Raw genomic sequence first — 19,338 nt, forward strand, 5'->3', positions numbered from 1 at the left:
GAAGGCAGTTGTCCACTTAATTTGACTCGCAAACGATACAGTTAATTTACGAAAACGGATAGAAATGTGACATTCCTACATTAGCTCCATTAACAAGCACATTTCCTTCCTTGTACATGTGCAAGTTATGTTTTTCTGTCTGTAGTATACATAAATATAAACTCCCGTATTCATGGACATGTAATAAGACAGAAAGGAAAGCTACCAGTCCAGTCAGCAAGGACAACAACTTATAAACGTTCACCAATAACACAAACACACTCCTGACGGAGAACGCAGTTATATTTACATAACATCAAGTATTACAGAAATCATTTCTGTTAATTGCGTAAGAAAGTCTAACAACGGTTTGGAGAGGGTTACCTTTAATTAAATCAAGTCCTAGAGAGAACGACAAGTTTTTTTCGGATCTTCAATGTGCCGTTGCATTAAAATGGCTTGTTGTAATGAGACACGAGTAATAATTCGGTAATAGCTAATTACGAAAGTTCTTATACCATTAGTACGATGTTTCCTTCTTTTTGTTACAAAAGATCGTATCAACAGAGATTCGTTCTTACTTTCAGTGTTCTGTGCTTAGAAACAACGTATATTCATGGTGTGTAGCAAAATACCTATCAAATACGGGCTTCTGCCAAACACGACAATTATAATGCGGCCTTCTGCCTTATGCGGGCCTCAAGCTTCCTGCTTGTGACGTAGGGAACGTTCTTGATACCTGCTGGTTCTGCTTTACATGACGCGTCACCGAATTATCGTAGAACTTACTTTGCGTTTCACGTCACGACAAGGCTCCTCAGCGTGATATAGCAGTATGTGACGTCACGAAACTCGTAGACTGCCTCGTTCACGTTAGCTAACTCGTCCCGTTTGCCGACGGCTTAAGAGCCAAGGAAGTCACGAGTGCACAGCACATTCTGATCTATTTTAAACTTTATAAAAAGACTGCCGACAGATTCTGATGTTTTAATGCTAAACTTTTCTTTAGATTGCAATTATGTTCCGCTTTTATGTCCAGGTCAAACCTCAGCAGGTGACTCGCAGTCGTCTGTAACGCATGATTCACTGATAGCTCATCTGGAGGCTCTTCAGCGTCTTCCACAAGTAAACCTCAAAGGAAAAACGGAGGAGAATGATGTATCGCCTCCTCCCCAGCAGGTACTTCCAGTTGAAGGAAATGCCTCAGTGGCAGGAGCGGCACTAGAGTCAGGTAAGTCTTTCTGCCATTCGGATCTTGCAACTGCACTAGGGATTTCATTCCAGGGTTTCTGGAACGTTTGAATGCTACCAAAGCATCTTTTAAAAGTCATGGTTGTGAAATACCAACAAAAATTATTTCTGGAAGAATGGCAACGGTAATAGAAGTTGAACACTGTGAAGATCAATTTAGTTTTCGGAGAGTTGTAGCGAAACACGAGGAAATTAGTGAATTTATGATTTGTATTAAACGATTGGATGAAGAAAACCGTACATTTATAGCTTAATGATAAAATACAGGCCACGAGAAGTTTCCTCAACAAGCACAGAAATCACTCTGCATTTATGAGACCATGAAAAGAATACAGTGTTGCACAATGGTACGAATTCCTGACTCACCCTCTGAATAAATACCTCATAATCCACTACTGGCTGGTACCAAAACTGTTGGTGATGCATAGGGCGAAACCTGTGGCCTACTTATACCTTCATCCAAGAGCTGATTAACAGGTTTTCTTAATTGCCTGAAGTTTGGCGTTGGTAAATGGTAACTGACCGTTGAACCGGCATCTAATCCATTAGCAAGATCTTATACTGGATTATGTCAGTGGCCCGTAGTCTATCAGTGAGTATTTCTGGGTACCGTTCCATCACCTACAAATAGCAACATACCGCATCAGTATTCTAACTGGATGTATCAGACGGTGACAGCACCCGTCTGAACAACGCACCCCAACGTTCGGACCAGAAACTGCGCAAAAAATGCGTTTAGTTGGTCTAAATATCAAAATAATCACTTTTCCGACATATGCAACCGATGTGCTCAAGGAAATCGTTCGCTAGGAGCTCATCAGTATTTCACCCATCAGTAATGGTGAACCCAGTAAGCCAAGAGAGCCCGTGAATGCTAAGTTACAATCTCACCTTAACAACCATCGGTAATTGATTCCCATTCGGAATGTAGAACACCATACTCGATCTCAGAATATTAGGTAACTTAACAAATACAAGAAAATTTAATGTACAATTGCTAGTTCGCAAGTGACACATTACTATAAGAATCTAACAACACACAAAATGGTTCACGATCCATGGTTATGCATACGAATCGTAAGTCAGCCTGTGCAAGAGCCCTGGTCTTACCCCAATGTTTTATCAACCTTTGCAGGCGCATACAATGACCTACATCGACGCGCCACCAACACTGCCACACCTTTTGTCGCAGTACCTGGCAATCCCTCAACAAGCGCCCCATGCTGTCTAATTTGGTTAATCATTGAGCTGACCATATAGGACCGCAGACCTTCTCTTTTGTGTTCTAGGAGTAGACGGTGCCAAAACATGATTCTCATCATGGGTTAGGTCATTTCCAATACTGGAAACCAACCAATCAAACTCACAGGAAGTTTAGGGCTAACTAGAAAGTAATAGCGCAACCTGTTCTCAGGAAGCATCCCCCCCCCCCCCAATAAGCTACTGATTCGGTGACGTCAGGGCTCAAAGCTGTCATCGCAATGTAGACATCATAGTTATACAGCACCAAAATTGCGTCATGTCCCCTAACCTGATGAAATTAGTCACTCGTTAGATCATTGCGCCTCCGACTAGGCAACTCTAACAACCTCCATTGGAACGCATTTAATGGATCAGCCACACACTCAGGGCATTTATAATTAAAGCCATCAGCAATCGGGACAAAGCAGCTAACTCCGACATGCTCGCGGAAGGGTTTAGATCACGTTAGAGTAGATTCAGTTTTCGTTCCATAGACACAAAAAGAGATGATTCTCGTCGTTGTGCAACATGTCACAAAGTATAACGTAAAAAAACAGAAAACATTTGAATACAATGGTTTCCACCCTGATCATTTTCCAGGAGATTGTGATAATTGGTGAATATATTACACTAAACTGGAACTGATAATAGTTACAGAAATAATACACTGTCAGGATGAAACATTGGTATGCACTTTTAATAAATCTCTCATACAAAAAATAATTAATCTTAAGTGTTGTGACAAAGTTCTGTCGAAACTGAAATGTAACAGCCATTTTTGCATAAGCTTGTACCACAGTCTCAGTTAAGATTTTGCTCTATAGAGTAGAAGGATTTGCCTATGACAAAGTCTTTCATACGCTGTTTATGACGTGTTTTAAAAGAAAACAAGATTTTAATTGTTGCTGCCAGTTTATTGAAAATGTGTGTTCCTGAATATTGAACCCCTTTTTCGATCAAGGAAAGTGATTTTAAGTCTCTATGTAGATTGTTTTTGTCCCTAGTACTGATACCATGTATTGAGCATTGTTTGAAAATAGAGTAATATTACTTGCAACAAATTTCATTAAGAACCAGGCGTTGGAATAAAAAGTTCCATGAATAGGTTTCTACATGATATTCTTTAATTTACATCACAGATAATTCTTACTACACGCTTTCCCACCTTAAAACTTTTGCTCGGTTTGATGCGTTACCCCATAATCTGATCCTGTATTATGTAACAGAATGAAAGTAAGTAAGGTATGCAAGTTTCTTATGTCTTAAATCTCACATCAATCTCATTCCAAATACAGATTGGTTTCGGTGCTTCAGTAGTTCTGTTGTATGCTCTTCCCAAATCAATTTACTCAAATGGTTCAAATGGCTCTGAGCACTATGGGACTTAACATCAGTCCCCTAGAATTTAGAACTACTTAAACCTAACTAACCTAAGGATACCACATACATCCATGCCCGAGGCAGGATTCGAACCTGCGACCGTAGCAGTCGCACGGTTCCGGACTGCGCGCCTAGAACCGCTAGACCACCGCGGCCGGCAATGAATTTACTATCGAGTTGTACTCCCAGAAATGTTAATTGTCAACCTCTTCGACCTGCTGGTCTTCATATGTTATACACTTGCTGGGAGGAAAACTCATACAGGTTCTGAAATTTCGATAGTGGGTCTTTTCAAAATCTCATGAGAGTGGTGTACCGAGTCAAAAGAAACAGCCCCATCGCCACACGGGACGATCTCGTTAACGTGATTTTACGCTGTCAACTCTCTCCGGCGGCAGTTATTCATTTCATTTGACTCGCAAACGATAAAGTTTGTTTACGAAAATGGACGCACGTAAAATTCTTACGTTAGCTAAACTAACAAGCACATTTCCTCCCTTGTGCAAGTGCAATTCATCTTTTTCTGTCTGTGGTATACATAAGTATAAACTTCTGTATTCATAGACAAGTAATCAGAGAGAAAGGATAGGGACGAGTCCAGTCAATAAGGACATCAGTTTATAAACGTTCAACAGATCAAACAAACACACTCCTGACAGAGAACGCATTTATATTTACATAACATCAAGTATTACAGAAATCCTTTCTGTTAGCATCATAAGAAAGTCTAACAACGGTTTGGAGAACGTGAAGTTTAAAAAAAATGCATATAACTCGCCTAGGGTGCTGAATCGATCTAACTTCTGCTCTGAAAGTCGGTGACTTTGCTCACTATGCTATGCTGTACCTCCGTTATAGGCGACTTTTATTTTGGCTTTTTGTGTTCTACAGGACTTAATCGCCAAAATATTATGAATTTACATTTAATTATAACAAATCCTAAAGTGAACGACACGCTTTTTTTGCGGATCTTCAATGTGCCGTTGCGTTAAAACGGCTTATTCTAACGAGACGCGAGTAATTACGCGGTAATAGGTAAATACGAAAAGTCTTAAACCATTAGTGCGCCATTTTTTGTTACAAAAGATCAAACCAATAGGGATACGTTCTCACTTTCAACGTGGTGTGCATACAAACCACATATATTCATGGGGTGTAACATAAAACCTATCGAATACGGGCTTCTTCCAAACGTGGCAATTGTAATACGGCCTCTTGCTTTAAGCGGGTCTCAAGCTTCTTGCTTGAGACGTATGGAACGTTATTGATACCTACTGGTTCTACTTTACGTGACACGTCGCCGAAATATCGCAGAACTTATTTTGTGTTTCACGTCACGTAAAGGGTCCCCACCGTGATATAGCAGGAAGTGACGTCACGAAACTCGTAGACTGACTCGTCCATGTTAGCTAACTCGTCCCATTTGCCGACAGCTTAAGCGCCAAGAAAGTCACGAGTCCACGGCACATACTGATCTACTGGAAACGTTATAAGATGACTACCTGCAGATTCTTATGCTTTAATGTCAACGTTTTCTTTAGATTTTAATTGTGTTGCTTCGTTTTTATGTCCAAGTCCTACCTCAGCGAGAGACTCACCACCGTCAGTAAGGTTTCATTCACAGACACTTGACTCGGAGCTCATCAGCATGAATGACAGTATCATCGGCAAAAATTCGAAAAGGGCTTCTCGGATTTTCTCCTAAATCATTTACGTAGATTAGGGATTGCAGAGGGGCCTATAGCGCTTCCATGGAGAAGGCCAGTTATCATTTGTGCTTTACTGTATGATTTTCCGTCGTTTACTGCGTACAGCTACCTTTACGAAGATAAATCACGAATCCAGTGGCAGAACTTAGCAGTACTCAGTAGGCAAGCTATTTGATTACACGTGTCTCGAGACGAACGGTGTTAAAATCCTTTTACAAATCTATAAAGGTGGAATCGATATGAGATCTCCTATCTATAGCATTCATTATAGAACGTGAATTAAGAGGTAGCTGTCTCTCACAAGAACGATACTTAATGAATCTGTGTTGTGTACGTGTCAACAGACCGAGATAATTCATTATCTTCGAATACAGTATTTGTTCCGGAACTCTACAGCAATTCGACGTCTCTGATATGGGTCTGCAATTCTGCGGACTGTTATTATTTCCTCTGTTCAGCATTGCTGTGATATTTGCAAGTTTCTTTCCTTTGGTACGGATTTTTTGTGGAGTGAGCGATTATATAAGATAGCGTGTATGGGCTATTGTGTCAGCACACTATGATTGGAACCTACTTGGTATACTGTGTGGACCAGAAGACTTGCCATTATTAACTGAGTTAAGCTGCTTCTCTACACCGAGGACATCTGCCTCTAAGTTGCTCATTGACAGCTTTTTTTTATTAGTATTGTGGAATATTTTTTTATCTGCTTTGGTGAAGATATTTCGGAAAACTTTGTTCAATAACTCCGCTCTAGTGGCGCTGTCATCGGTTGTATTACAACTGGTATCACGAAGTGACGGTGCTAACTGTGTCTGGCCACTGGTGTACTTTACATAGGACCGAAACCTCTTGGAATTTTCTGTCAGATTTTGTTGTAGTCAAAGCATTGCGCGTAGAAGTTCGCGCTAAATTTCGAGTCTCAGTAAAACATCGCCAGTCTTGGAGAATTTGTGTTCTTTTAAATTTGGCAGGCTTGTTTCGTTGTTGTGCCCTGCTCTGAGTATCATGACGATCAGTACAATTTTTTATTAACTTATTTGGTACGAATCTCTCTGAACAGATAGTACGAACGAATATGTTAGTCTTTTCTGAACGTATTTGTCTGGAATGTAGCTGCTTGAGAAAGCGAAATGTGGAGGGCAGACTCTTCAAACAAGATGGGAATTCTAATCTTTTGAAATCTTGTGATACAGAGGAATTCTGAAGATGACATAGGTGCATCAGGAAATAAATGAGCTGGAACTGAGTGAAAGTGGGGTAAAGCAAATTTTTCGTCACAGTTCAATTACAATAAGAGTTCAGTTAGTCCTGAAGCGTCAAGTAGTAGCCAGTTACGTAAAATGAGTTAACTGATAGAAATCGGATAGAGAGAAGAAGGCTTTGAGTGCAACTTCAGATAGTTGCAAGCAGCAGTAGTTCTATGGAGATGAAAGATCTAGCACGGGATAGAGCCAGTAGAAAAGGAGGTGCTGTGTGTTGTGTTGTCAGTAGAGAACCCGTAACACCAGAGTCGTACAGTTGTTCAGTCAGGAAAACTCAGTGCCCTGGCACGTGAACGGATAGTCATTCTGTGTCACCTGAGTAACAAATCCATCACGAACATTTCAGCCCTAATAAATTCAATTGTAAACACACCTTGTTACTTTTAATTCAAAACATATTTAAGATCTTTTGCAGTTATTTAACAACGACAGTGATTGTTAGATTTTCGTCATGTAATTTCAAGTTCTAACATGGTTTTTGAAATGTTACATTTTATTGTACTAAATTAGAGTTAACAATGTGTTTCCAGATAGCTGCAGAGTGTTCTTATTGATTTGCATACGGACTGATAACCATACAGAGCAGTTGTCTCTAGTGCCTCTTGTAACTGCTATAGTCAAACGACTGTACCGAAAAAAGAGCGGAGAACCTACAAGAAGTTACGTTATGAGGGTTGGATACAAACCGGTACACTGAAACTCGTCTAATTCGGATACATTTGAGCATGATAGTACCTAAACTTGTCTGCTATCCTCTATAAAAAATTCACGTCAAATGCAGGACTGATGTTTCACTATTCCAGAAAGTCCTAACACAAGATAAAATTCACACTAACAAAAATGAAGACCTGCCTTGTTTCTTGCAAGAAATTAATTAGAAAATAAATGGATATCCCATTTGACGGCGATGGCTGAAAGCTATAGGCTTCTAAACCCTACCATCTGCTTCAGTTTGAAGAACTTGGTTTTTGAATCTCACTTTCTAACGGTTACACATCATCCAAGGGAAAATACAGCTAAGATACCACCTCAAGAATATTATTGAAGTCGGGCACAAGTTCACAATCCTCTGGACCTCATTTATAATCGTCTTCGTGTCCTGAGTTATCACCATCGTCATTACACTTATCATGACTTCATTTACCAACACCAAATGGTTCAAATGCCTCTGAGCACTATGGGACTTAACTGCTGTGGTCATCAGTCCCCTAGAACTTAGAACTACTTAAACCTAACTAACCTAAGGACATCACACACATCCATGCCCGAGGCAGGATTCGAACCTGCGACCGTAGCAGTCGCGCGGATCCGGACTGAGCGCCTAGAACCGCTCGGCCACCGCGGCCGGCATTTACCAACACCACCGGTCGTACACTCCTGGAAATTGAAATAAGAACACCGTGAATTCATTGTCCCAGGAAGGGGAAACTTTATTGACTCATTCCTGGGGTCAGATACATCACATGATCACACTGACAGAACCACAGGCACATAGACACAGGCAACAGAGCATGCACAATGTCGGCACTAGTACAGTGTATATCCACCTTTCGCAGCAATGCAGGCTGCTATTCTCCCATGGAGACGATCGTAGAGATGCTGGATGTAGTCCTGTGGAACGGCTTTCCATGCCATTTCCACCTGGCGCCTCAGTTGGACCAGCGTTCGTGCTGGACGTGCAGACCGCGTGAGACGACGCTTCATCCAGTCCCAAACATGCTCAATGGGGGACAGATCCGGAGATCTTGCTGGCCAGGGTAGTTGACTTACACCTTCTAGAGCACGTTGGGTGGCACGGGATACATGCGGACGTGCATTGTCCTGTTGGAACAGCAAGTTCCCTTGCCGGTCTAGGAATGGTAGAACGATGGGTTCGATGACGGTTTGGATGTACCGTGCACTATTCAGTGTCCCCTCGACGATCACTAGTGGTGTACGGCCAGTGTAGGAGATCGCTCCCCACACCATGATGCCGGGTGTTGGCCCTGTGTGCCTCGGTCGTATGCAGTCCTGATTGTGGCGCTCACCTGCACGGCGCCAAACACGCATACGACCATCATTGGCACCAAGGCAGAAGCGACTCTCATCGCTGAAGACGACACGTCTCCATTCGTCCCTCCATTCACGCCTGTCGCGACACCACTGGAGGCGGGCTGCACGATGTTGGGGCGTGAGCGGAAGAAGGCCTAACGGTGTGCGGGACCGTAGCCCAGCTTCATGGAGACGGTTGCGAATGGTCCTCGCCGATACCCCAGGAGCAAGTGTCCCTAATTTGCTGGGAAGTGGCGGTGCGGTACCCTACGGCCCTGCGTAGGATCCTACGGTCTTGGCGTGCATCCGTGCGTCGCTGCGGTCCGGTCCCAGGTCGACGGGCACGTGCACCTTCCGCCGACCACTGGCGACAACATCGATGTACTGTGGAGACCTCACGCCCCACGTGTTGAGCAATTCGGCGGTACGTCCAACTGGCCTCCCGCATGCCCACTATACGCCCTCGCTCAAAGTCCGTCAACTGCACATACGGTTCACGTCCACGCTGTCGCGGCATGCTACCAGTGTTAAAGACTGCGATGGAGCTCCGTATGCCACGGCAAACTGGCTGACACTGACGGCGGCGGTGCACAAATGCTGCGCAGCTAGCGCCATTCGACGGCCAACACCGCGGTTCCTGGTGTGTCCGCTGTGCCGTGCGTGTGATCATTGCTTGTACAGCCCTCTTGCAGTGTCCGGAGCAAGTATGGTGGGTCTGACACACCGGTGTCAATGTGTTCTTTTTTCCATTTCCAGGAGTGTATATCCTGTCCTCTGCTCTACCTGTGCGAGACGCTCATGTAAAGCATGTGTTCCTCCACACTGACACATGTTAAATTCGTATTGTCCTTACCTGAATTTTAGCAGTGCTTTTAACTTTTCAGATTCCGCTACCGAAACAGATAATACCTCATCACTAGTGTTCTCTGCGTTTGATAGGTAACTTTTTAATGCAATTAAAGAAGTTCAGAAGGCAGGAGATAGGGTTCTGCAGGAAGTAAAGCAATGAGGAACGGTTGTGAATTCAGCTGGGGTAGCTCAGTCGGTAGAGCACATCACGGCGAAGGGCAAAGTTCCTGGGCCCGAGTCCCGATCCACCACACAGTTCTGACTTGTCTTGAAGTTTCACTTATTTAGGCATCTTGTAATTATACACAGTCCACTTCTCAAATTTAAAGTTGCATCCGTCGGTGCTAACGTTAAAACTTTCTAATTTACCTTCGAAATATGGCGTCAGAGAATCTTGTTCTGTAACTGGCTCCCTAAGGCTCCCAGTGTTCCCTGCGCTTTCAATATTACCATGAACTACCATTTTTCTGTTTACCTTTCCGCTGCTTTTTTTAAAGCTCATATATACCGCTGCAACACCTGTTCTTATTTCAGTTCCTCCCACACCTGTGCAGAAAGAATTTGCTTCGCTTCCTATCAGTTGTAACCGAGAGCCTTATATTTAATTCCCTAAATATTTCACCTTGTTTCTAAATATTTTTACTGAAACCTTCTGAAAAACTAATAAGCAGTACATCGAGAAGTAATGACGGATATGAAAGAAACGTTCGAGAGTGAGATGAAAATTCTTTTTGAAAGGCATCAGAGATAAAATTCTCTGCTCACGTTGCTACCTTCAGTGGAAGCGAAGAAGTATGAAATGAATAATCTAATGGATGCCGATTATGGACTGAGAGTAGACGGGGGAAGACCAGAGTAACTAAAAATTGGAGAAATGAAAATAACGATAATCTTAAGATCAAAATTGGTGTCCACAAAGAAGACGAAGTAAAACTGCTTCTGCTACCTTGGAATCAAAAATCCAATGACGGACGGAGAAATAATGTCAAAGGAACCAGACTAGCATGTGAAAAGAGTAAACTAGCAACCAATAGGTGTCTACCGATATCAAACATAGGTCTGAAATTCTGGAAGACTTCTCTGCGATGTACGTACGTTTGAAACATAGCTTTGTATGGTAATCAATCTTGGACCATGGAAACAAAAGAGTTTCGAAAAATTTGAGATATAGTGCTACAGAAGAAAACTGAAAATCATAACGATGACAAGGTTCAAATGGCTCTGAGCACTATGCGACTCAACTTCTGAGGTCATCAGTCGCCTAGAACTTAGAACTAATTAAACCTTACAAACCTAAGGACATCACACACATCCATGCCCGAGGCAGGATTCGAACCTGCGACCGTAGCGGTCACGCGGTTCCAGACTTAAGCGCCTTTAACCGCACGGCCACACCGGCCGGCTAGATGACAAGGATTGAAGAGGTTCTTCGCAATGTCGGCTAAGAAATGAACATACAAAAAACACTGACGAGAACGTGGGAGTGTTTTAGAATGTGTGGTAAGGCATCAGGGAGTAACATCTATGGTACTATAAGGAGTCTTAGAGAGCGAGAACTATGGAGGAAGATAAAGAGTGAATACATGCAACAAATAACTGAGGACGCAAGATGCACGTTGAGATGAAGAGACTGGCGCAGGCGAGGAATTCCTGCGGAAAATATCAAGTCAGTCAGAGCACTGATGACTGAAATGAAAATATTAACAGCAAATCTCCTGAAACATCAAATTATGGATTCGTGACTAGTAAACCCATTAGCTGCGACATCTTGCATACCCATTTGTATAGTCTGGGAGTAGGTAGTCATGACGGGAAACCCAGATATATTACTTATACTATTTTCTGAATTTCGAAAGCAAATTGCCTACCATTCAGTTCGAAGGTAACGCAGTCCATAAGATATTCTTTACTTTGGGTGTTGGTTATGGATTATAGTCAGGTAGTCGGAACCACATTGTCCTGTTAGTAGTCTCCGGCCACTTATCTGACATGCAAATTCGTCCCAAATAACTTAGTCACAGAGAAAGAAAACAAAAGGCAAAACCACAATCAGGTCTTTAAAAGAAAAAGCTGTAGATCCCATTTCCTCAGAATTACTCTAACTACAGTTTTCTCCCTTCCAAAATTCGTCACACATATCATTATCCCCTCAGTTACACAAATGCACAAAATCGACAAAATTTTCGCAAGATTTACACCAAGACACATACAACCACGGCGGACAGAGCCATCACACCGACGTCATCTCGGACGCCGTCGCAATCTGTTCCACCGCGCGACCGTGGCGCGGGGCGCGGACAGCGGAGGGAGCGCGCCGCGGGCGGAGAGTATTTAAATCGGCCGCCGCCGCGAGCAGCCATAGCGTACGGATCTCCGTGCCGGCACGTTCACAGGAGCTCAGTCCGTCAGTTCACCTGATGATGGCGACATGTATGATCGCCGAAATATTGTGCCCGTTGGACACTGTAGACAGGCAGTACACCCGTGGATATTTTGAGAGCTATTACTTTCGTTTTTGTGGATATAATATGTCTCGGCACGTCTCGACAGATGTAAGACAGCAATCCCATGGAGAGTAAAAATACCTGCGTCCAAAAGGTGAGAACTGACTGCCATTCGAACTCGCCAGTTCAGTTACTACAGCTTAATGAATCTGAAGGAGAGAAAGGATAATGACTTACATACTGACTTCATGGAGCAAAAGGTAGTCCTGAAACGTTTGCTTTTCTTCTAGAGCAGCCAGTAGTCTCTGAATTGACATTCTTTTCAAACTACACAAAGCGGTAGGAACCAGTAAGTTGAAAAAAGAAGAGCAACAGGCTCAGGAACATGAAAATAGGAGATCATGATTTTCAAGAAATTTCAAACAAGATGCATTAAACAATAAACGAGTTTGCAGCATAAAAAAACAGTAGTTTGACAATTCAGTCTGTTCTCAACATGGAAAGAAACAGTCAGCTACGCAGTAAAATTCGGGGAATGTATCTCCAAGTTACGCATTATCATTCACAGTACCAGACTGCATCGTGTCTTCTAAGATAACCATGTGGTAAAGTGTATTACCCTCGAAAAGTAGTAAACAGTCATACATACAAACTGAACTGCAAAGGAGTTTTCCGTTTTTCAGACCAGAATAAGAACGCTACAGTGCCATCGGCAGGAAGCTTGTTTATGTTTCCTTACAAGTGGTAAGATGCAGAAGATTTCATTAATTTAATGTAAAAATCATGAAAACGGTGAAATTGGGCGTGATGTATTCATTTAGCAACAATATTGATAGCTCCATTTAGTGGGTGCACATGTGTGAGAATTTGAGCAAAACTTAATGAAAAGTCTTAATTTGTATATCGGAAATCAATAAAAAAATTGTCAGGAGTACAGGTATTAGTTATGCTCAGAAAATTATGATCTAATGTTCTGCACCATTGTAGGTGGTTAAACGTACTTTGGTGGGCATGTTCACCACAAAACTACGTTAAAACCAGATTGGCACACACTCAACTCACAAACGCATAAAATGCGGCCACTTGTTACTGATTTTAAGATCAAGCCCCATGACCTCTAATATTCTGAAGTGAAAATAAGATTAGCACCAATTACTTCTCTTCCAAGTTCCCCAATACCCGGAAATATCATGGATTAAGGTACCATGTTAAGAGCGGTAATTTCTTCTATATTCCTTCGTACGATCACTGTGAAGTTATTTTGAAAATCATTACTCAAAGGCATGGTAACTTAATTCTAAAAGGGAAGGTAGTTGAAAGTAGTGTCCCTCAGTGTCCTATAATTAGTATCTACACACTCAAATGTGCTCCAGCTGACAAATGAAGTTGATGCTACGATACTAACGCTGAACTGCAATCGTTAATCAGAGTAATGAATCTCTTAAATAACATTTTATTTCCTTCGTCGTATCATTACATGATGAACTGCAACATCATTTGCTTCACTTACCTTTCGTAACAAGACTTGACCCGGTCAACAGCCTTCCGTTAGATGCTAATCTGAAGAAGATGGATGGGTTCACTTAAGGAGAATCTTCGCACCGTCGGCAACGTAACACAATACACAAGACCAAAGAAAATTGCCCTATGGGTGCAGTTAAGCTTCTATGCCTATTCACCACATCACAAAAAATTGGCAATCCTGCTCAAGCAATGAGAGAGTCGCATTCAACTGCAATTTGTCAGGCCTCTGGCAACCCACATCAGGTTAGGAATCAGCAAATATGCTGGAACTCTCAAGCAGAGGGTAGAAGTGAAAAAAAAAGATTCATTTTATTTCCTCAAGACTAGCTACAGTCTCAAACAGTTAGCAAAATGCAGAGAAATTCTCCGAAAACAGGACGAATTCTATGAAAGAAATCTGACAGATGTATTTAAAATATGTCAATGCTTTCTCAAGAATAAGAGTAACTGAAGTTCACTCATTACGTACAAGTTTCAGTGATGTTCCAGGAATTAGTCTTCATCATTAAGCAATTTTGTTGGCACCATTTGAAAATCATTAAAGAATATGAAACTTCCTGGTAGATTAAAACTGTGTGCCGGACCGAGACTCGAACTCGGGACCCTTGCCTTTCGCGGACATATGCTCTACCAACTGAGCTACCCTGGTACGACTCGCGGCCCGTCCTCACAGCTTTACTTCTGCCAGTACCTCGTCTCCTACCTTCCAAACTTTACAGAAGCTCTCCTGCGAACCTTGCAGGACTAGCACTCCTGAAAGAAAGGATATTGCGCAGACATTGCTGAGCCACAGCCTGAGGGATGTTTCCAGAATGAGATTTTCCCTCTGTAGAGTGTATCTGCTACCAGAGATCAGCAATGATGGTTCAACTCTATTTGTTTCAACTATTGCATGAAGATTTTACGAAACTGGCGATCCGAGACCTATTAGATCCGACGACGTACCGCAAACTAAGCGCAGATCCGACGCAGCGTATCACACGGAATACGAATCTATTAATCAAGGCGTCTTCTCTGCCGGCTGAAATACAGAGAAACCTGCGCAACACAGAAGCCCTACCACCTCGACTGTATGGATTATCCGAGATCCATTAAACAATGTTCCACTAAGATCAGTTGTTAGCGCTCCTGGCTCACCAACAAATAAACTGGCAAAACACTTTGCCTCTCCATTCCAGCCACACGTGGGGAAGACTGACGCATACATAAAGGACTCAGGACATTTCATTGACAAGCTTAAGAAACTTGCACCAAACGACATCCTGGTCAGCTTTCATGTTGTTTCTTTGTTTACGAAAGTGCCACTCAGTGACGCACTGGAACATATCGGTTCGAGTTTCTCGCAAGACATCACAAAGCTCTTCCATGCATGTCTCACCACGAGCTATTTCACGTGGAATGGTGATTTCTACGAGCAGCAGGAAGGCGTCACCATGGGCAGTCCTCTTAGTCCAGCGGTGGCCAACTTCTTCATGGAACAATTCGAGGCACAGGCACTGGAATGGGCGACTTGCAAACCTAAGGTTTGGTACAGATATGTCGATAAAACTTTCGTTGTGTGGAGCCATGTTGAAGACTTCCTAAGTCACTTGAACAGCCTCCATATAAACATAAACTTTACCGTGGAAGTAGAGATGGACTAAAAACTGCCATTTCTAGAAGTGCTGGTCACAAGGGATGGTGACAACCTGGGACACAGCGTGTATAGAAAACCAGCACACACGGACCGATACCTGCACAAACTATCAAACCCCCCGAGCCAGAAAAGATACATGATTAATACGCTCGAAAGGCGAGCAGGACGAATATGTGGGTCGCAGCACCAAAGACGCGAAATGAAACACCTGGAGAGTGTTCTGAGGAGCAATGGGTACTCCACAAATTATATTAGAAGTGGAACAGACTCAAACACTTGGCGAAATAAGGAATCAGAAAAATAAATCTCGGGTACGGCCTTTCTGCCATACATTCCCACAGTGACGGACAGAATCGGCCGTATATTGCGTGAACATGGCGTAAAGACGATTTTCAAACAGGCAAGGAAGATCAAAGAGTGACTTAGAACGGCAAAGGAGAAAAGGGACCCACTTGCAATGTCGGGAATGTAACGTATACCATGCACATGCGGAAAAGTTGATGTCGGAATGACAGGACGGTCAGTCAACACCAGGATCAAAGAATATAAGCGACATTGCAGGTTAGGGCAGGTGGAGAAATCGGCCGTGGCAGAGCACGCACTGAGTGAGACGGACCACGTAACAAAATTCGCCGACACGGAAGTTCTGACTATAGAGAAGCACTATCACACGCGCTTGTAGAAATACAAAAACGCGCGAAGAGCTTCAACAAGAAAGAGGAAAGCCTTAAGGTAAGCCGGCCGCGGTGGTCTAGCGGTTCTGGCGCTGCAGTCCGGAACCGCGGGACTGCTACGGTCGCAGGTTCGAGTCCTACCTCGGGCATGGGTGTGTGTGATGTCCTTAGGTTAGTTAGGTTTAAGTAGTTCTAAGTTCTAGGGGACTTATGACCTAAGATGTTGAGTCCCATAGTGCTCAGAGCCATTTGAACCATTTGAACCTTAAGGTAAACGGATCATGGCATCCCGTACTGCAGCGAACGACCGTCGCAGGTAGCAAGAGGAGAAACGCACCGGAAATGACCGCAGGAAGCCCTCGGACGTTGGCGCGCCAGGTACATACAGTCTGCGGCCGCGAGCTCGGCTCCAGTACACCACCGGCAATGGAGGGTGAAGCTCCACAATGCCAGCCACACGTGCTGGTGAAACGTCAGTAAAATCATTAGATGAACTTCGGCCGAAGAACCCGAGACAGAAGCCAATAGGCAATTTGTCAACAAGTGGCCACGAAAGCCTCAACAGTTTTGTTCCATTGGTATATTTAAATTACTGAGTAATATATAAAAATAATCTGAACCCATGTTCTTCCTGTTTCAGTCATATAGATGGTTGGTTGGTTGGTTTGAGGATTAAAGGGACCAAACTGCAAAGGTCATCGGTCCCAGTCAAATAGAGTTAGGTGCTATCCGTCACCATGTCTATTATCCTACAACGCTTCTCAATCAAGGTTACCAACGTTTTGTACAAATTTCAATAGAAATCAAAATAAATATTTGGATCTTATAACGAAAATTGACTGGGTAAGTGTAGTCAAATTTTAGACATTGAAAGAAAAAAAAAACATTCAGGCATCCCATTTTATAATCGAAAGTGTCTGTTCAACGTATATAGCTTTGGATCCAAATAGTAACATACAGAAACTTAGTTTAGAGAAATAAAATTAGATCAGTTAACAGCAGCTGTGCAGATATTGATTGAGTGCTTGCATCTGGACCTCGAATCTTGGCAGCTATGATATCAAGCGAATTTATCAAAATGCTCCATCCTGTTAATATGCTTAATCCTGAGTTCATGGATTCAGTTATTAAGATTTATTATTGCGTGTATCAGATGCAATCGTGCCGGAATCTGCAAATGTACCTAAATTAACACCCTGAGTTATGGAACAGTATTCCACGTGCAGACATTAATTAATTTAGATGACAGAAGTAAACTATCTTGCAGTTATTGGGAGAGTATTAGGTGCGGGCAAATCGGAAGTATTTATCGCAGTACTTCGCCTTGTCGATACGCATAATTCTAGGTCCATGGATTCAGTAAAGTTAATGATTGTAGTTCTTATTTCAGATGCAGCTACACCGTCAGCCGCTAATCTGCCTGACTCTACTCCTGGAGTTGTGGCAACACCTTTACCAGTGCTGATTGCAGACACTACACCAGGACTTGCACAACAAGGCATACTGGGACTAGAACCAGGATCAGGTACCTTATAGTACAGTTTGAAACACATTCCCCAGCAATGAGCAATCCTCGCTTTCTCAAGGATTAATATCATTGCGTTTGGCTCGCTTTTCAGTATCTGTATCCGTTCCGCCTGTGAAAATATTTCACAATGTCTCACTTATGTATTTATGACCACTGGAATTATACAGATCTAGATCGTTGTTGAAAGAGTCACTTTCGACCCGATTACAGTGAGGATGGGCGAAAATGCATATATTCTCATACATGATATTTCTGTATCTGCTAATACTGGAACAGTTATCGCCGATAGGATCTGCGCCTATCACTCTTTGCCATACAAATATCTGAACGTAAATGACGTTGCTTACCTACTGAGGATAAGCAGAAACGTTATGTTCAGTGTTTCGTATACGTTTCTACCAAACTACTGCGTTATTTCTCTGTAGGTATAGTACACGGCAGAGTGCTGCTGAAGACGGAAGATTACTCCTCATCGACAGCCCTTATTGTTGTGTGGTGACATTCATTGGAAAACATATCAGAAGGCCGAATTCGCAGCATGCACATTTTATATTCCGCATAGTGCATGGTCTACTCACATTAATCCTTTTCCTTGTTTGTAACTTGAGTCGTCAGTATTCTAACTGGTTTGATGGTTCACGAAACCAGTTCCTCTCTTGTGCCAACCACCTCCTCCCAGCGTAGCATTTGCAACCTACGTCCTCAGTTATTTGCTGGATGTATTCCAGTCTCTTTCTTCTTCTACTGTTTCTTCCTGTTGCATTTCCATCTAGTATCAATGATGTCATACTCATAACAGCTGCCACATCATCCTGTGCCTTCTCCTTGTCAGTGTTTTCCATATATCCCTTTCTTCCCCGATTCTGCGCAGAACCTCCACATTCGTCCCCTAAGTAGTGCACCTAACTTTCTGCATCCGCCTATGGCACCTCATTTCAGACGCTACCATTCTCTTCTGTTCCGGTTCTCCAACAGTCAATGTTTCACTACCGTACCAGGCTATGCTCCAAACGCAGACTCTCAGAAATTTCTTCCTTAAAATTAAGCCTTAGGTTTCATGCTGGTTGACTTTTCTTGGCCGGGAATTCCCTATTTAACAGTGCTAGTCTGTCTTCGATGTCCTCCTTGCTCCGTCCGTCATTGGTTATTTTTCTGCCTAGGTAGTACAATCCCTTCAGTTCGTCTACTTCGTGACCATCAATACTAATGTTAACTTTCTCCATCTTCTCGTTTCTGCTACTTCTCATTAATTTCGACTTTCTTCGATTTACTCTCAATCCGTGTTATATACTCATTTGACTGTTCATTCCATTCAGGAGATCATGTAATTCTTCTCCACTTTCCTTATCACCAGCGAATCGTATCACTGATTTCCTTTCATCTTGAATTTAAATTCCAGTACTGTACCTTTCTATTATTCCCATGATTGCTTTTTCGATGTACAGACTACGTCCTTCTCTTACACCCTTTTTAATCCGCGCACTTCATTCTTGTTCATCCAGTCTGATTATTCCCTCTTGGCTCTTGTACATATTGTATATCATACATCTCTCCCTATAGCTTACCCCCATTTTTTTCATAATTTCGAACATCTTGCGCCTTGTTACATTGTCGAACGTTTTTTCCAGTCGGCAAATGCTATAAACGTGTCTTCACATATCCTTAGTCTTGCTTCCATTATCGACCCCAGCGTCTGAATTGCCTCTCTTGTGCCTTTGCCTTTCCTAAAGGCAAACTGATCATGATCTAACAAACTCTCAGTTTTCTTTCCCATTCTTATGTATATTATTCTCGTAAGTAACTTGGATGCGTGAGCTGTGAAGCTA

General features: G+C 42.7%; 1 protein-coding gene across 1 annotated transcript in view; it reads left to right on the plus strand.

Moving 5' to 3' along the window:
• LOC126095615 (mucin-5AC-like) overlaps nucleotides 1–19,338 on the plus strand; it is a 161,988-nt gene that overhangs the window by 134,418 nt on the left and 8,232 nt on the right. The window contains exons 10-11 of the mRNA XM_049910383.1: nucleotides 1,019–1,210; nucleotides 17,375–17,509. Of these exons, the coding sequence (XP_049766340.1) occupies nucleotides 1,019–1,210; nucleotides 17,375–17,509 (327 nt within the window). The remainder of the gene's footprint in view (nucleotides 1–1,018; nucleotides 1,211–17,374; nucleotides 17,510–19,338) is intronic.

Source organism: Schistocerca cancellata, chromosome 8, assembly GCF_023864275.1.
Source record: "Schistocerca cancellata isolate TAMUIC-IGC-003103 chromosome 8, iqSchCanc2.1, whole genome shotgun sequence".
Lineage (NCBI taxonomy): Eukaryota > Metazoa > Arthropoda > Insecta > Orthoptera > Acrididae > Schistocerca > Schistocerca cancellata.